The sequence below is a fragment of the Ptychodera flava genome, chromosome 16 (assembly GCF_041260155.1).
Source record: "Ptychodera flava strain L36383 chromosome 16, AS_Pfla_20210202, whole genome shotgun sequence".
NCBI classification, from domain to species: Eukaryota; Metazoa; Hemichordata; class Enteropneusta; family Ptychoderidae; genus Ptychodera; species Ptychodera flava.
Window position 1 is genome coordinate 14601411 of NC_091943.1, and position 15450 is coordinate 14616860.

Below are 15450 nucleotides of genomic sequence, written 5' to 3' on the forward strand. Positions count from 1 at the left end.
TATTACTGGCGCTAATTGTGTGAAATTCTCGCCGAAAAGAAACACGTTACAATTTATTGCGCTGTGAATCGATTACTAAACGACTGTCGTTAATTCATAGACCTTAAGGTCTATGGTTAATTGCGGTTCCGTACGATAACGCCATGACACTGTATAGTACATGCCGGACATTAAACGGGGAAATAAGTTTGATCGTACAACTGAACACGCTTATGGTTTGTACGTTACCAATCCACCGATCGTCCCTTAAAAAGACGAAAATTTTGCATAATTCCTGATAGAGGCAGATGATCACCCTTCTGAAGACTCCACTCGTGATCAATGCGACCGTAAATGACTCTCTGGCAAAGATACTGACTTCTGTTAAACAAAATAACATTACATGTAGTTTGAAACATCAAGTTCTTCATTATAATACAGATAAGATATAATCTCGTCCTCGATGTTTAACAACGATTTCAGTGTCGGTTTGGATTTTTCATATTTACCGGGAAGAGAGAGAGGGAGAGAAGAGAGATTTTCACTAATGGAAGAGAGCGCCCTCTCTGTCCGGAAACAACGAATATGAAACCACGGTCTTTCCACCATGACAATAGCTAAACTTTGCTTCTACCTATAAGCTTCCTCAGTCACCGTGCCTCAACTCGCCGATAGGATGATTAAATTTTCACAAAACACACCAACACACAATATACGTTTTGAAAAGTTAGACGGTCCCACACAATCGAAAAGTTCAAGTACTATGCGGAATTGCGTTTTTCCTTTCTTTCCCAATCCCTTTATTGTATGATAACAATATGTATAACTGTGCGCTTTTCACTTCTGTGACTGAAGACGATTTTGGACTGAAAAGGTCGTATCATTGTCACATTCAGCCTGGGCGAACATCCTGATAAGAGTAACCCTGACGACGTAAACAGTGAATAAATATTCATATTAATGTAATCGAACGCAACGCCCCTTTGGCCAGCCTGCCTTGTTTGCTGGGTAAACTTCAGGACGGTCTCCCGTTGCCACTGTCTGTATGACAAACAGGCAACTCGAAAAACCCGGTCCACGTCCGTAACCACGCATAGGTCGTTTATCAGAGATCGATGGTGATTTATGTCTGGGTTTCGAAGCGGGGTCTTGAAGTACCGTTTTATAACGCATCGGTGACGTTGCGGTCAACTGTCCACGCACACAGTGTAGCTTCTTTTCGTAGTTCGGTGATCTCGTCAACACACAAAACAGCCACGAAGAAGGCTGCATACGTGCACGGCGTGAGCGAAAGAGCGCTCTGAACATCTAGTCTGAAAACAACTATAAAACCGCGGTGCATTCAGGTGCTTGTTCGCAATACACTTGTAGCCTTTGGAAGGGAATTTTCGCGTCGAGTAGGTACGTGTCGACCCACACCAAGTGCGGCTAACGAACTGATGAACATGTAGTTCGTCCTCGCGTCCTGTCAGCCCTGGAAACGTACACATTTCCCTCGGATCTCACCGCACGCTCGAACCCCCGTGACAATTTTCAACCAAGCCTGTAGTAGCCGTTGATTTCCAGCACAGACTCCACGACCCAAAGGGCGAAGCGTCGTCAAGCAGTGAGGGGCCAAGCCATCCCAACTCTCCCGGACATCACTAGGTGTTATTTGAGGACACGGCCGGAAGGAAGTACAGTCAGGTGGGGCAACGGAATATACCACGGCAGGTGAGTCCCCTCACCGATAGCGTTTCCCTCTTTCCCCGTACTGGTGTGAGATCACAGAAAATAAGGTATGCATGAGTAACACTGAGGTGTGTCAAGACTCGTCGTGTTGACTCCGTATATAGCTACATCACACATCCTACATACACACTCGAGACGTATATTCTGTACGGTGCGTATTGGCAAAGCTGTGAACGTGTGTACGTTGCCGTGTAAGCTAATGCTGTGGCGTCTGACATAGGGACGGGCGATAGTGCTGTATAACGGAGAACCGATTATCTGAGTTAAAATATTTAAAGGTAAGGGTATGTACTTTCGTCAAATCAACATGTTGGTTGTGAAAAAGAGAGTGAAACTAACCGATCGCAATTTACAAGTACTGACGTACAGCGCGTGGTTGCGTTATGACTCCAAAATCTCGTAAAACGGATCGAAGCGACCCGTGTCGAGAGGTGTCCCGGTCTCTGACCGCCTGTTTACAATAGCAGGGCTTCATAAGTCTAACTCGTTGTGAAAACAACGCTTGTCCTGTCCATATTCAAAAGGGTGCATTGTGGACCCTTGGAGATTTTTGAGAGCTATCAAAGGATTTGAGTGACCCGACGGTCGCTACAAAACCTGTGCAGCGCCCGAGCTTTTGTCACAGTGACTTTCTTATTTATATAATTTAATGAGTTGCCATAAAAAAGAGATTTAAATCTTTCTTCAGAATCCATCACAACAATAAAGTATTTTCAACTTCGTGGCGCTTATTTGTGGAATACACCATACTGTTGGCGGGATAGCGATACAATGCAGCCAGCCAAACAGAAGTTACAGACGTGGTATGCGAGGTTTCTGACTTTTCTCACAGTGTCAACACTACCTGTCGAGTACACACACTAGATACCTATGTATGGGAATAGGTATGTCCACACCAAAGGGTCGCTGTGCGAAACTTGCTATTGAAGCGTCGCGGGTCCCCTATAAGGTTTTGCGCTTACTTTTAATGAAGGGCGGAAACCACGGGATGCGGACACTCTGAGAATATTTGGCACTCCGATTAGGTCAGAGAAAAATGAAAGCGTCGACGATAACTTAGTACTAATTATACAAACCAATTTCAGGGTTTTTTAATAATAGGATAAGGGGCGACACGACTGCATTTGTTGAGCGCCTTATAATCAACCGTGGGGAGCGTCGTCACGCCTAATTAACATCGCTTTTATATCATATGAACCGGTAGAGCCATTGGCACGAACCCACTGTTTCTACGAAATTTTGGTCACGTATTACTTCACATGCATTAGCACTCGCAAAGCGATCGCTGTAGCAACATTTGGAACGCTCAATGGGCTTACAGCGACCGCGTATCAAATGGACGTCGCGGAACAATGAGCCAACGCTCCGTTCACGGTGCGATGATCACGCGCTGATTTTTTTTTTTTGAGCTAGAAATCAGACTCTTACATATTTTATTCGTTTACCAAGCGCTATGTACGCCCACTTCAAAATTCCCTGGAAAACGAAGATTTAGTGTCTTAACATTTTATTTTTGTTTATTTTCAGTATACTCGAGTGAATTAGTTTAATTAAAGAGACTCAGGGTTCAAATGCGGCCATTTACCTTTCCATAGATTCAACAGGTGGTTGCGTTTCAATCTTACCAGCACGAATCGTTTGTCGTTCAACTTGAACTTTAAACTCTGATCGCAGGTCTGAAAACGTAGCATCATTGTCAATGTGTACATAGTACAATCTGTGTAGCATTATAGCCTGGTACTAAGTATCCCGAAAGTTAAAAGCGTAGGGGCAATTTCTTTCGCTGTCGGGTACTTAAATATCATCATTGAAGGATTGGGAGATTTTACTATTATATACGCAGTTCATATCTCTCTCTCTCCTTTTCGTACCATATTTTATCTCCAAGGTCCTGACTTTATATAGTTTTCTATAGAGATGCATCTGTATGGATGTCCCCTGTTTATCTGGCTGCCAGTCTATGTGTCAGCGTCTATGGACTCGCTTTCCCTCCCCGAACTTCTGCGTGTATTTAGGGAAAACAGAGAGAGAGAGAGAGAGAGAGAGAGAGAGAGAGAGAGAGAGAGAGAGAGAGAGAGAGAGAGAGAGAGAGAGAGAGAGAGAGAGAGAGAGAGAGAGAGAGACAGACAGACAGAGAGACAGAGAGAGACAGAGAGAGACAGAGACAGAGACAGAGAGACAGAGATAGACAGACAGACAGACAGACAGACAGAGACAGATTTGTAGTACTTTTTCATTCATTAAAGTAAAATCCGTAGTTATTCAAGCGTCGACTAGCTTTGCACTGAACTCCCTATCAGTCCCTATGGTGCAATGCTCTATGTTGTACAAGTCTGCAGTGTTACATAAACTGTTTATACATTTTCACATCGCACTGTGGTTGCGGGGCTCGTTAATTTGCTCAACTGCATCCAGTTTAATATGAGAGAACCAATTTAGTCGATTGGGTCTAGATAGCATTGAGTGCAGACGATACGCTCGGGATATTAGGCAGATTCATATCAATCTGTGACAAGACTGCACAAGTTGGCCCATATATATATATATATATATATATATATATATATATATATATATATATATATATATATATATATATATATATATATATATATACCATCTAGAGTACGAAATAGCTCTGGAAAAAGACAAATTAGAGAGACATTGCAACAAATGGATTTCAATTTTACACAAAATTGTAGATAACTAAGCACTGTACTTCATTTTAATTTAAGTTCATGTTACTAAAGAAAATGTTACCAATAAAACAATTTAAATACAATATAAATAAAAATATATATATATACATATATATATATATATATATATATATATATATATATATATATATATATATATATATAACTATACATACCAAGCGTCATGGTTGTCCTTTTCTGCTAATTTGGCGGCAAAGTTATTGCAAAGTCAGCATCGTCGTCTCATATGAATAGACCACGTAGGATAAAAACGGCCTGTAAAAATCTTTTCTACCATGCGAATTGTAAATTAATCTCCTAGTACTACTAAAGTGGTAATGGAAGTGAAAACAGGGTTTTTTCCCGTCGAACAACTCATAAAAGAGGATGGCCTCTTCTATCATTTTCTCAGTGTGTAGATTATTTTAGGTTTTGCGGTTTTTTTTCTTGCTATTGTTCGCTTGAACAATTTAATGGCATCTTTCTGGCGTGCAGTCGAACCTGTGATTTGTTCTGCAGTTCTAGGGCGAAAGTCTTAGTTAACCGTAAATAATGGCCTCGCTTTCCACCGCCCTGTGTTTGTTTTGATATCTTTCTGGAATCATGCGGGCCTTTATTACCCCATGTGATGTCTTGAAGTCGCATCTTTGTCAATAGAAACGATGCTGTGCCCGGAAGGGGCGTCAATTGTCATCATAATACAACCCATTAAAATGGGCCACAGCAAAAAAAATCACTTTTACCAAGGCAATATTTTCCAAACGACTTTAAAGGGGCTAAGTCTCTCTTGTTTTAGCCCTTTCTTGAATTTTTTTATATGAAAAGTACTTTGTGCTCTTTGACTTATTGAAACATGCTGAAATACTGATCAACTGTGCACAACCATAACTCTGCTTGTAGCCAGACAAGATTAAACGTTCACTGAAGTTTACGGTCTGTACTAAAAAATCAAGTTAATGTTTATAACTGTCACCATGCATGGCTGAGCATACACCACTCATGCAAGCTTTTGTAATGAAATTTTAATTGGTTGTGCCAATCATAGGGATAAGGGTAGAAACTTTCCCTTACATTGTCGCCATGTTTGTTTTGTCATTGGAAAGTAAGTCGGAATAGGAAAAAATCCATGTTGTTCGCAGGTCACAAACGAAATCACTTATTTGCATTCAGCAAGGGGGTAATTTTCAATTCTTTTGCCGTTTACGCACCGTCGTCGTTTTTTGTACACTGAGTTGATGCAAATTTGCCATGTTTTCTTAACATCTCAAAAAGGTATTAAAAGCGACTTTTCCCCTTTACATGTAAGTATAAAGTCCAATATGGCGACAGTAGTACATAAAATATAGTTCGTCCTTCCAATTACTCATATCACAAAAACATTTCTTTAAATTTTTATCGTAGTACCTTTAATACTATCTTATTTCCATGAAATTTCATTTGTTTTTGCCCCTTTTTTCGGGGGGGGGGGGTTGAACAAGTCTGGTTTCGCAGTTCTGTAGTGCAGAGTAGCGACTTGTACAAACACTATGATTCAGTAATCTCCCACAATTCCTAGTGTATGACGGGGTCATAGTGTCTTACACATGCACGTGTTGTTCCCTTCAATAGCCCATTACAGATGTTAGTCTTAATTTAGGGTTTTCATTGGCCCGAACCGACGAACACGAGTTTTGGTCAAATTACAAAATTATTCAAGTTATATTTTGTCAGCCTTGGGAATGGGAATGATTTAAAAATTTGCACTCGTGAATTCAGAATGTCGACTTATTTCTGCGACGTAAATGAATCTAGAGATCTGTCATTATGGTCACTCATTCGCGATTAATAGGCCGTTAGATGTTCGCACGCAACGTGTCAGCGAACACAAAGTCCCTCTCTTTTCCAGCCTTCCAGGTTTAGTTTCCTCGGTCAGTTTTGATTCTGTGCGAATCCATCAACTCTGAGATCTTGTGTCGATCGATCTGTTTTCCCCAGCTCGGCCAATATATCTCTCACTTTTGAAAAACAGGAACGAGTGATTTGCGATCACGAAGTGCTTCGGTCTGCTGGGCGAACAAAGAAAGTCGCTCCCCGGATTGTTTCGTCGCCATAGCAGCAAGTAGGGAGAGCGAAAAAAGTTACACGGGATCGAGCATGACTGCACTGGGAAAAAACGCTTCGCTGCGTTGAGTAGAGCCGTGTCAAGTATAGTGTGTCATAAAACAGTGTTGGACTGTGCGATAGCCTACAAGGAGTGGGAACTTGGCTTACACCTGTTTGTTGAGTTGTGCGCGCACACTTTCGCGGGCTATGTAAGTTCTGGCCACCCTGTCGTTTGACCCAGATTCTTTTCATTGTCGTTCAGGGACCGTTGTTTCTACGCACATCGTGTTGTATTCAACAGACGTATTTTTAACATGTCAGTTTTGTAAGCATCGCTCGTTTTATGAGGCGATCGACTGTCACCACAGATACTGTAGATTTCCCATAATTCATTGCGATTTGTATCCTCGGAGATACCTGAGTGAAGTCTACCATGTCTCCCATGTGTAGACAAATTCACAGACTATTTATCAAAATTTTGAAAACGTACTTTTATGCACACCATTCTTCTCAATTCTCATTTTAAATAATTGGAAAATATGCATAATTGAGAGAGGAGATAGCATTTTTGTGAAATTTGCCAGAGATTGTGTCCTCAGCCATACAGAATAATGTGATGGAAAGTAGGGAGACTAGTTGCACCTGTTTTATGAAACAAAAGGATATTGATTTTTTGCAATGGAAGTGACAAAAGAAATTTGCATGCTAAGTTTTCTCAGAGAATGACCCCTTCAGTTCGTCATAACTTGCTGCCAAAAAAGCAAGGCATTTGTAGTACCTACAGAATGTGACTTTTATGGTTGTTTAGTGGTTATTTTGAAACTTTCACTGAAATATCTAAACGTACTTTTACTAGATATTATTTATCAATTATTCTGATGCTGCACACTAGTGCTTACATGCAGAACTGAAAAAGTTTTTAGAAAAGTAACCTTCATGTGTACAAATCAAAGAGAATTGTGGGTAATTTATTGTACTGTGTGTCACCACAGAAACAGAACATGAATATAATGTTACCTTAAGTGTAAATATATACTTGTCAGACGTTAATAATGCAAGTTCTTAACAGCAGTCTCGATTGATTTTCACATATTCTTTCATTTTTTTTACAGGGTCGACCTGGTTTCTGACTCGTGGTAACAGTGAAAGAACAGATCACCCGGTTACCGTGGACCGCGCAGGTAACATCAAACGTCAATTTGTAACCTGGGAAACGACTCATCTCCTGGGCAACCATGAGTCGCCATCTTGACGGTTTCCAGATGTACGAGACGCGGACGGCGGAGGAGGCGCGGCGACGCAACAAGTATGCGGAAACCCAGAAGAATCACGAACTCGGCGCGCATAAGGAGCTAGAGAGGCTACATCTGGAGACGATGAAGAAAGAGAGGCGGAGGCTGGAGCAAGAGTTGAGTAAAATAAGAAACAAGGGACAATATATGGTCAAACGTCCGCCGAATGCTAGTAACCAAGCCGTTAACTTCACCCTTCGACAATCCGGATCCACGTACGCCAGCAAGACCAACGCTGGTCTGGCAGGAACGTGGCACGGCAGCCCGAATTACGCCAAACCCACCGGTGCAAAAAGACGGTCGAGCAAACCTGAGATCGTACCGCGGGAGAGAAGAATGAGCCGGCGAAGAGCCAGCAACGCTTCTTCTCAAAAGCAAATCGCAAACGGAAAAGCGTCTACCGAGAAAACCGGGACTCCGGAACAACAGAAAGAAGCCCCCGAAACCGACAGCAAAGAGAGTTCGCAGAGCTCTGAACTCTCCACGGAGAGTCCAATCACCCGAGTGAAGGAGGCGAACTCAACACCACGGGTGCATCGGTCGTCAATTATCATAATATCTGAATCCGACGAACCAACTCCACGAAAGCCAGCGAAGAAAACAAAAGAAGTCTCGATATTCGACTTGAACATTCACGACGCACGAGATTCGGTCGCCAAAAGGTTGCTCTCCCAAGATGAAGAAATTTCGGAAGCGAATATCGCGACGCCGCGAACGGCGTCGCCCAAGCCGGCGGTGTCGTCGACGCCTGTAGTTCTCGAGAGTGTGCCCGAGGAGCCTCCGAAAGCTCCGCCGGCTGTACCGCCGATAAATACTTCGAAAACGGAAACGGAGGAGAAGGTGAAAGAAGACAGCAAAGAGGAAGGAAAGGTCGACCAGGACAAAGAGAAGGGAGAGGAAAACTCTACAGAGGGAGGGACAAAGCAAGACACGGCAGGCGATGCCCCTAAAGACCCGGAGCCGAGTTCGAAAACACCGCCTCCGGAAGACGAGAAACAACCGGAAGGAGCAGAAGATGACGACCCGACGACCGCGGAGAACCGCGCACGCGATCTGAAACGGGTGCAAGAGATGTTGGAGAACCCGACTCAAGTTTTTGACCAGGGGAAGTACGCTCCCGACGGGGGTCTGAGAACGATACACCTCCTTCCCGATGCGGACGAAGCTTTCGAGGAGGCGAAAAAGGCGCGGTATTTACGCGGAAAGGACTGGGCAGGCACTGAAACTGAACTCTCGATCAACGAAATCTTTGCCAAGGACACGAAAAAGACTGACGAGAATGATAACAAGGACGCACCGAAGTAACTGTTTTACAGAAAGCCTCGGCGAAAATGGCGACTGCGCAGATATGAAGTACCGCATTCCGTCAAACAATAATTTACAAATTTCGACAGTAAGTGGACATGTATAGCACTCTGAAATTTAGGAATCTTCAGGACAATTCAGCTGATGGATGTTATTTTTGTAAAAGGTAGAGCAACCAGCTGACTGAATTTACAGGTGCAGAAATATTATTAGTGATCACGTGTCGCGTACATTTAATCTGATTGGCTGATGAAATTACGTTTTCACGTTTGCAAAAGGTTGAAACAAGCATCCGACTATTGGTTCTTCGATGGCTTGAAATCCTTCCTGTCTTACTGACATCAACGCGAGACTTGGCCTCGCCTAAAGGCAGACTTCAACTAAATCATTGCTCTAACCCTATTTGAATTCACATACAAGTGGACGCCACTTTTGATGTCTTCAAAATAAACCGAAGAATATGATCCAAATTCCATTGTGTCTTTCCGATGCGACTTCTGTCTCCGATAGTAGCGGCTTTCACCGTTTGCAAACCAGGGGTCATGCTTCCTACAGAATACGGTCAGCGATGAGGACAATTGACAGCGCTACGCCATGTTTGGAACTACAATTTTACAATCACGTTTCTACAATCCAGTAGGCTTCCATTGGATTTATTCTGGACTTAACAGTGTTTGAGGCGTTATTTTTTCCAGTGCTCATTTGATCTCAAAAAGAGAATTGAAAGCCTACGGGTGGCAAAAGGGGATTCACGAGCTTACCAACTGCATTTTTTTGTATAACGGTTATTGTCGCCTACAATATACGTGTCGCCTTAAAGAGGGAGCTTATTGTGTTGGACTCGCAGCGTTACAATGATTTATTGTCGGTCAGTTGGTAGTTGCTCAGACTCCGCAAACTTTTGCACACGGCGCCGTTGCGACAAGGGTAGTCCCGTTATGCAGGGCCCACAATACCGACAAATTAAGGAAGACACCAATTGATTGGACTTTGAACAATTTTGACCATATTCATCATCTCCATGACAATTTAAGGTATAGACGGACACACTTTCAATATTTAGACTTTTGTTTCTCCGCAAATATATCTGTGTTACACAACAAAACATGGCATCTATCAAAAATGCGCCTTTTTGAGTTTGGTTTTCCTTCAAGGTGAACACTAGAATATTTTTTTCTTTTTTTTTTTGGGGGGGGGGGTAATTTTTGAAAATTTTGAAAGCCAGTCGTGGCAGTTTTTATATTCAGATGTTTTTATATGATTCTTGATTAACCCAACCGTCCGGACAGTATGGGAAAATAAATACAGGGCAATGATCAACCCCCATCGGATCTTCCCCTAACAGACTCCGAAGCGTTATAAGTTGTTAGCGGGAAGCCAGGCTGTCGGTAAAACCAAGTTCGAACGGAATAAAAACGCCTGTAATCTGAGCGAAGGCGGGGGCTGGGAATTTGCTTGCAGTCTGATCCGCTTGCCGATTACGATAGGGCGATTCCGTATCATAAGCCGTCGATAGGAAAAGGGATCGCGCCATAGTGCAAACTCATGACTCGATAAGTTGAACAATAGCTAGCAATCTCCGGCGTTCCGAAGTTGAGACGATCAAGCGATGGGTGATTTATTTCGCAGACAAGCCCAAACCGTTCAATTAATCAAGTTCACACTCGAGTTCTGGCTTGTGCGACACGACTGCGTGTATTTGACCTTTATCAATGACATCAAGTGAATTTTTATCGGGGTCGGGTTACGTACTCCGCGAGTTCACTGCTGGCAACAACTTCTTTTGCACAGGATTGGCAAGTTCTGCATGTTATAGAGCATATGCTAGCAAACTGATTCGATTTCGAAATCAGTATCGTTCAAAACATCGTAATTTGAAAAAATATATATATATACAGTTGCTACCGATAAAATGGCGCAACAATGAAAACGCAGGAATTTAAAATTTATGGCAATATAAGTAAACACCGACACAAAGTAGGTGTACTTCTCGGAGGGGAAAGCCTAAAATGTATTGAACTGCTTCAAACCACTCGGTAGTTAAAGGTGAACTCGGCTTAAGGCGGCCAATCATACTATTTAATTTATTTCATCCGTCCCACATACGTATATTTATTCGTCTACAAAATCTGACGGCAAAGTTGTTTCAACATGATGTCGAAAAGCCAATCCGTCCCCTTCAATACTTTGCTCCGTTATTTACCTAGCCAATTTAAAAAAAAAACCCGAAAAACCTGAATGAGGATTTGATTGTTTTTAATTCGATTTTAAATTTTTCATGATGTTTCATTTTGTTGCAAATTAAATTTCGACTCTCCGAAATGGCTCCAACGACTCACGGTTGCGTACTTCAACAGCACTCTTCTCTTGACACCGATGTCACGTGACGCCGCGAGATGTGCTCGGCAGTTCGGCGAGATGTCAGATTAAAATGACTCCGTTACTTGGAGCCACCGGATTCCCCGGACAGGCTGTCAAATTAATCCGCGCACAAGTTCAAATGGTTCTACAAACCCTACCATTACGGCTAGACAAATGGGTAAACATTGGAAAATTGAGAAGCGAGAAAAGCTCAACACAAAAGCGCTTGTCAGTACCTTCTAATAGAAAAAAATCATTCCGTCCGGAGCGCAGAGCAGGTCAAATATTTCTCTTATGATCTGTAATATGATCCCATCCAGCGATTGCCCTGTAAATAAAGCCGTTTACCTTTTACACCCATGTTTATGTAAATATTTTAGAGTTCAATCAGCTTTTTAAACGTTGAATATTTCTGTCAATAAATGCTAAAGCATTTTATTTACATTAGTTAGGAACAATATCTTATTGTAGCACTGCACTTCATAATCGGCCGGTACCGTTAAGAACCCTTCTTTGACAATTATTAAAAAATATGTCAACCTCGTCTACGGAATTTTAATACCCATGCTTGATCCGATCGAAACATCAGACTGTAGGAAAATTGATATCTGCAGATAGACAAGTGATGTTTTTATTTTGTGTTTCACAGTTTTTTTTCTCGTAATGTCAAATTCGGTTTAAGGTAGAATGCGCCTCGGGGACAGATGCTCAGACTCTCGAACTTTTACAATACAATTTCGGTCTACCGCTCGTTGGCGGCTCATTTTGAAGCTCAACGAAGTAAATACAATTTTCACCGACTTATTTTTGTGAAAATCGCAAATTTATTTTTTTCTTTTTGTCCAAAAGGGAATGCTTTAGAATTTCCTTACGGAAAGTTTGAGCAAAAGTTAACGTCCTTCAATTTTCGATGCGCATACTGCCGTAGATGGCGAAAATAGAAAGATTGAAACCTCCAGTATTTATTGACCGTTTACAAAACTGAAGGCAATGGTGAATTGGTGGTAGGAGTCCTATTTTCGTTTTATCTGCTATAGCTAATTTGAGAACTCAACCAGTAGTGTTGAACACAATTGCAGTGGCGGTCCTGGGCAGCGAAATCAGCAGTGGATCAGTCATTGCAGTCACGTCCTCGCTGCGGCCCTGCCTCGACAAACCGCCATCACTTTGCTTCATTGCGCTTTCAGAGCAAAATTTACAGGCAATATCACAGAACCAAAGTGAAAGGAATCAAAGAAAGTATTTCAAATCACACTCGTTTTCCGTGTAAATGTCGGTAAGAGCTCTTGTTATACAAGCGTGGTAAATTTAGCATTATACAGTCATGTCTAAAACCTGACCTGCAATACTCAATTTCGTTAGCCTTGTCGAGATACAAATTACCTGACGCGCGCGCTGAACGACTGCAGAAAAGTAGTCTGCATACTTCATCTGTGACGTCATAACCTACAGGTTTCGTCAGTCGCCATGGCAACATTCGGATGTTTTAAAAGAATTGCCACTTAAACAGTACTATTACAGACAATCGAGTACCAGCGCTTTTCCGATTTGACGTGCATTTAGTGTAGAGCTTTCGCGAGGCGGGCGACAGTGTTAGTCAACTTGATTGCCTTAATTTCGCCAAAGTATTCCGCCGTACATCAGTAGCTATACAGTTTTATCCTCAAGATCCCTTTTCTTTGAAAAAATGAACATTCCGTAAACGAATCAGTTGTTGACCAGCAGGTTTATACTAACCAGACAAAATATCTTTCACTAAAAAAGGACTCCTTTATATAAGATATGTTTTTTTTTTCGTTCGATTAGGTTATCAATAGATTTAGAAGTCAAGTTGTGATTTCAGACAACAACTTGACGGTGACATATGCTGGTAAAATCATTGGTCACTTTTCTAAGCCATGTACACCTTCAAAGGGTTTCAACAAGCACTTGGTATAGAAAACATTCCTCTCTGTAGGCCCCCTCCCCTACTGGACATTGAGAAACAACCCTCGGACGTGCTCCACAACTTAAGCTCTGAAAAGGGGAGACCCACTTGACACTTCCGTAGCCGGCCACGCCCGGACTTTCGACAAAGAACTGTCGAAGATCAATGTTACGAGAATGATTTATTAACCAACGATAATGTCGCTGAGCGATGAATAACCTGTTTGTTAGTTCAAAGCGATATCTATTTTTGCAGTTTATGCATCATTCTAATGTAGGCACGTAAATATTCGAAAAATATTTAATGATGAAGAAACAATAGATATATTTTATGCTACCTTTATAAATTAAAAAAGTTTCAAATCTACGATCGGCAAAATTGAAATCAATGTACCGAATACGATTTACAGTCTTTCAATAGTTAATATAATAATGACAATAAAATATAATGTATATGAAGAGTCTATGAATTATCCACTTTAAGTTTCACATTCGTCTTTCATGTCATATATTTTATTTAGTAAACATTAATGAGACAGTTGCCATGGATACAGATGGCCAGTCTATATAGGGGTTTTGTTTTCGAGTAGCATGTGCAACCATTTTGGATAGTTTTATTAAGTAAACAGTGGGGCAAATTTCAACGAGATTGCTCTTTGAATATTTTTTTTTCAGTTTACAAAGATATGAATATTATTCAAGCGCAAAGGATTCAATTTTCGAGTATGGTTTCATAAAAATGCATTTCTGGAAATGTACAAGAAAGTTGACGTGATATTTTTGTAAAGTCTGTGATACTGATATGCCAAGGAAAAGATTTCAAGGATATCACTGCAGTGGAAAGTAGAAAATAAATCATTTTTGGTGTATCGATTGTGCTTGTATGTTGTTTTTTCTAGGTCAAAGGGGTCAACCAATTGAAAGCTTGTCGCGTGGCTTGCAAACGGAAGTTTTGCCAAAAGAAAGAAAAATATCAAAAGGACTTGATTTTCATTAGGAAATGAAAAGGAAAGTTGGCGTATAAAAACAACTGTTGAGGGTTCCTTCCAAATTTATCACTCGATTTTTGGCGTTTTGATATTGACCCGGAAGTAGTTGGTTGCACAAACGGAAGAAGAAAACGACAAAACAATAAGTTGAAGAACGGTTCCATGTATCGCTCTTGGGTTATTTAGTTTTTTACTTCAAATTTTTCTCCGTCTTGTTGAAAACCGATAAAAGGAGGCTATTCTGCACCACTTGTAAGTTGGATTATATATTATATATATATATATATATATATATATATATATATATATATATATATATATATATATAATATAATATATCGACTTTATGCAAATTACGATGCATTTTATCGTTTGGCATCCAGGTTAATTTAAGACACTCTTGACCACCTGCTTGAAGCAAGTCCCTTTCGATTTTTCTGTTCGCGTATATTACACGATTTTTAAGTAAACAATGTATTCATTACATGCAAATTATTTTCATGAGTTTTGCATGAGTACGCAAATCATACGATAACGAATCGTACAAACCGTGCCATATAGATATCATAGCAGTTGATGGCGCAAATACAGCGATCTGATTGATCGAGACGCAAAAGAACCGTGGTATATTCGTTATACACCTCGGCTGGCAAACGCGCGAGTTCGCGGCAAGAGCAAAAATTCTTTTTTTGACGTTCCATGCCCGAATTTCAATACTGTTAGGATATAAAAGCAATAAATCAAACCCAGTGACGGTATACCACTTGTTTTTGACCAGTTCACTTCATATGCACTCGCAATTGGTCGTGCACATATGTCGTGAACTGGTCAAAATCTTGTGGTATACCGTCGCTGTAGGTGTGCTTTAATGGCTTAAACACAGATATGCATTATATCATATGTCCCGCGCTGTAAAATGGTATTAGCTACAGATCTTATAGCTGTACTCAGTGAATTTTACTATTCACTCGTGGAACTGCATGATGTGATGTCAGAGAACGCAGCGATCCTCCGACGTCAAAGAGCTTGACCCCTTTCACAAAGAATCCTCCGATGACGGGTCTCTATGGCGACGATGACGTCTCT

At 41.2% G+C, this 15450-nt stretch overlaps 1 protein-coding gene across 3 annotated transcripts; it reads left to right on the forward strand.

Annotated features, from left to right (window-relative positions):
* The first annotated feature begins 967 nt into the window (after positions 1–967).
* On the forward strand, positions 968–14244 carry LOC139114089 (proteoglycan 4-like). Of its 3 annotated transcripts, none has more exons than XM_070675605.1 (2): positions 968–1692; positions 7604–11695. In XM_070675605.1, the coding sequence occupies exon 2, from the start codon at positions 7727–7729 to the stop codon at positions 9086–9088; it is 1362 nt and encodes a 453-aa protein (XP_070531706.1). In that variant the 5' UTR covers positions 968–1692; positions 7604–7726; the 3' UTR covers positions 9089–11695. The 3 variants fall into 3 exon arrangements, with proteins under 3 accessions (XP_070531706.1, XP_070531708.1, XP_070531709.1); XM_070675607.1 differs by having other exon boundaries at positions 1013–1988; positions 7604–14244; XM_070675608.1 differs by having other exon boundaries at positions 1014–1757; positions 7604–11296.
* Positions 14245–15450: the final 1206 nt, after the last annotated feature.

Bases quoted from the DNA above. Each gene is read 5' to 3' on its own strand.
- LOC139114089 (XM_070675605.1), top strand. From the start codon at position 7,727: ATGAGTCGCCATCTTGACGGTTTCCAGATGTACGAGACGCGGACGGCG.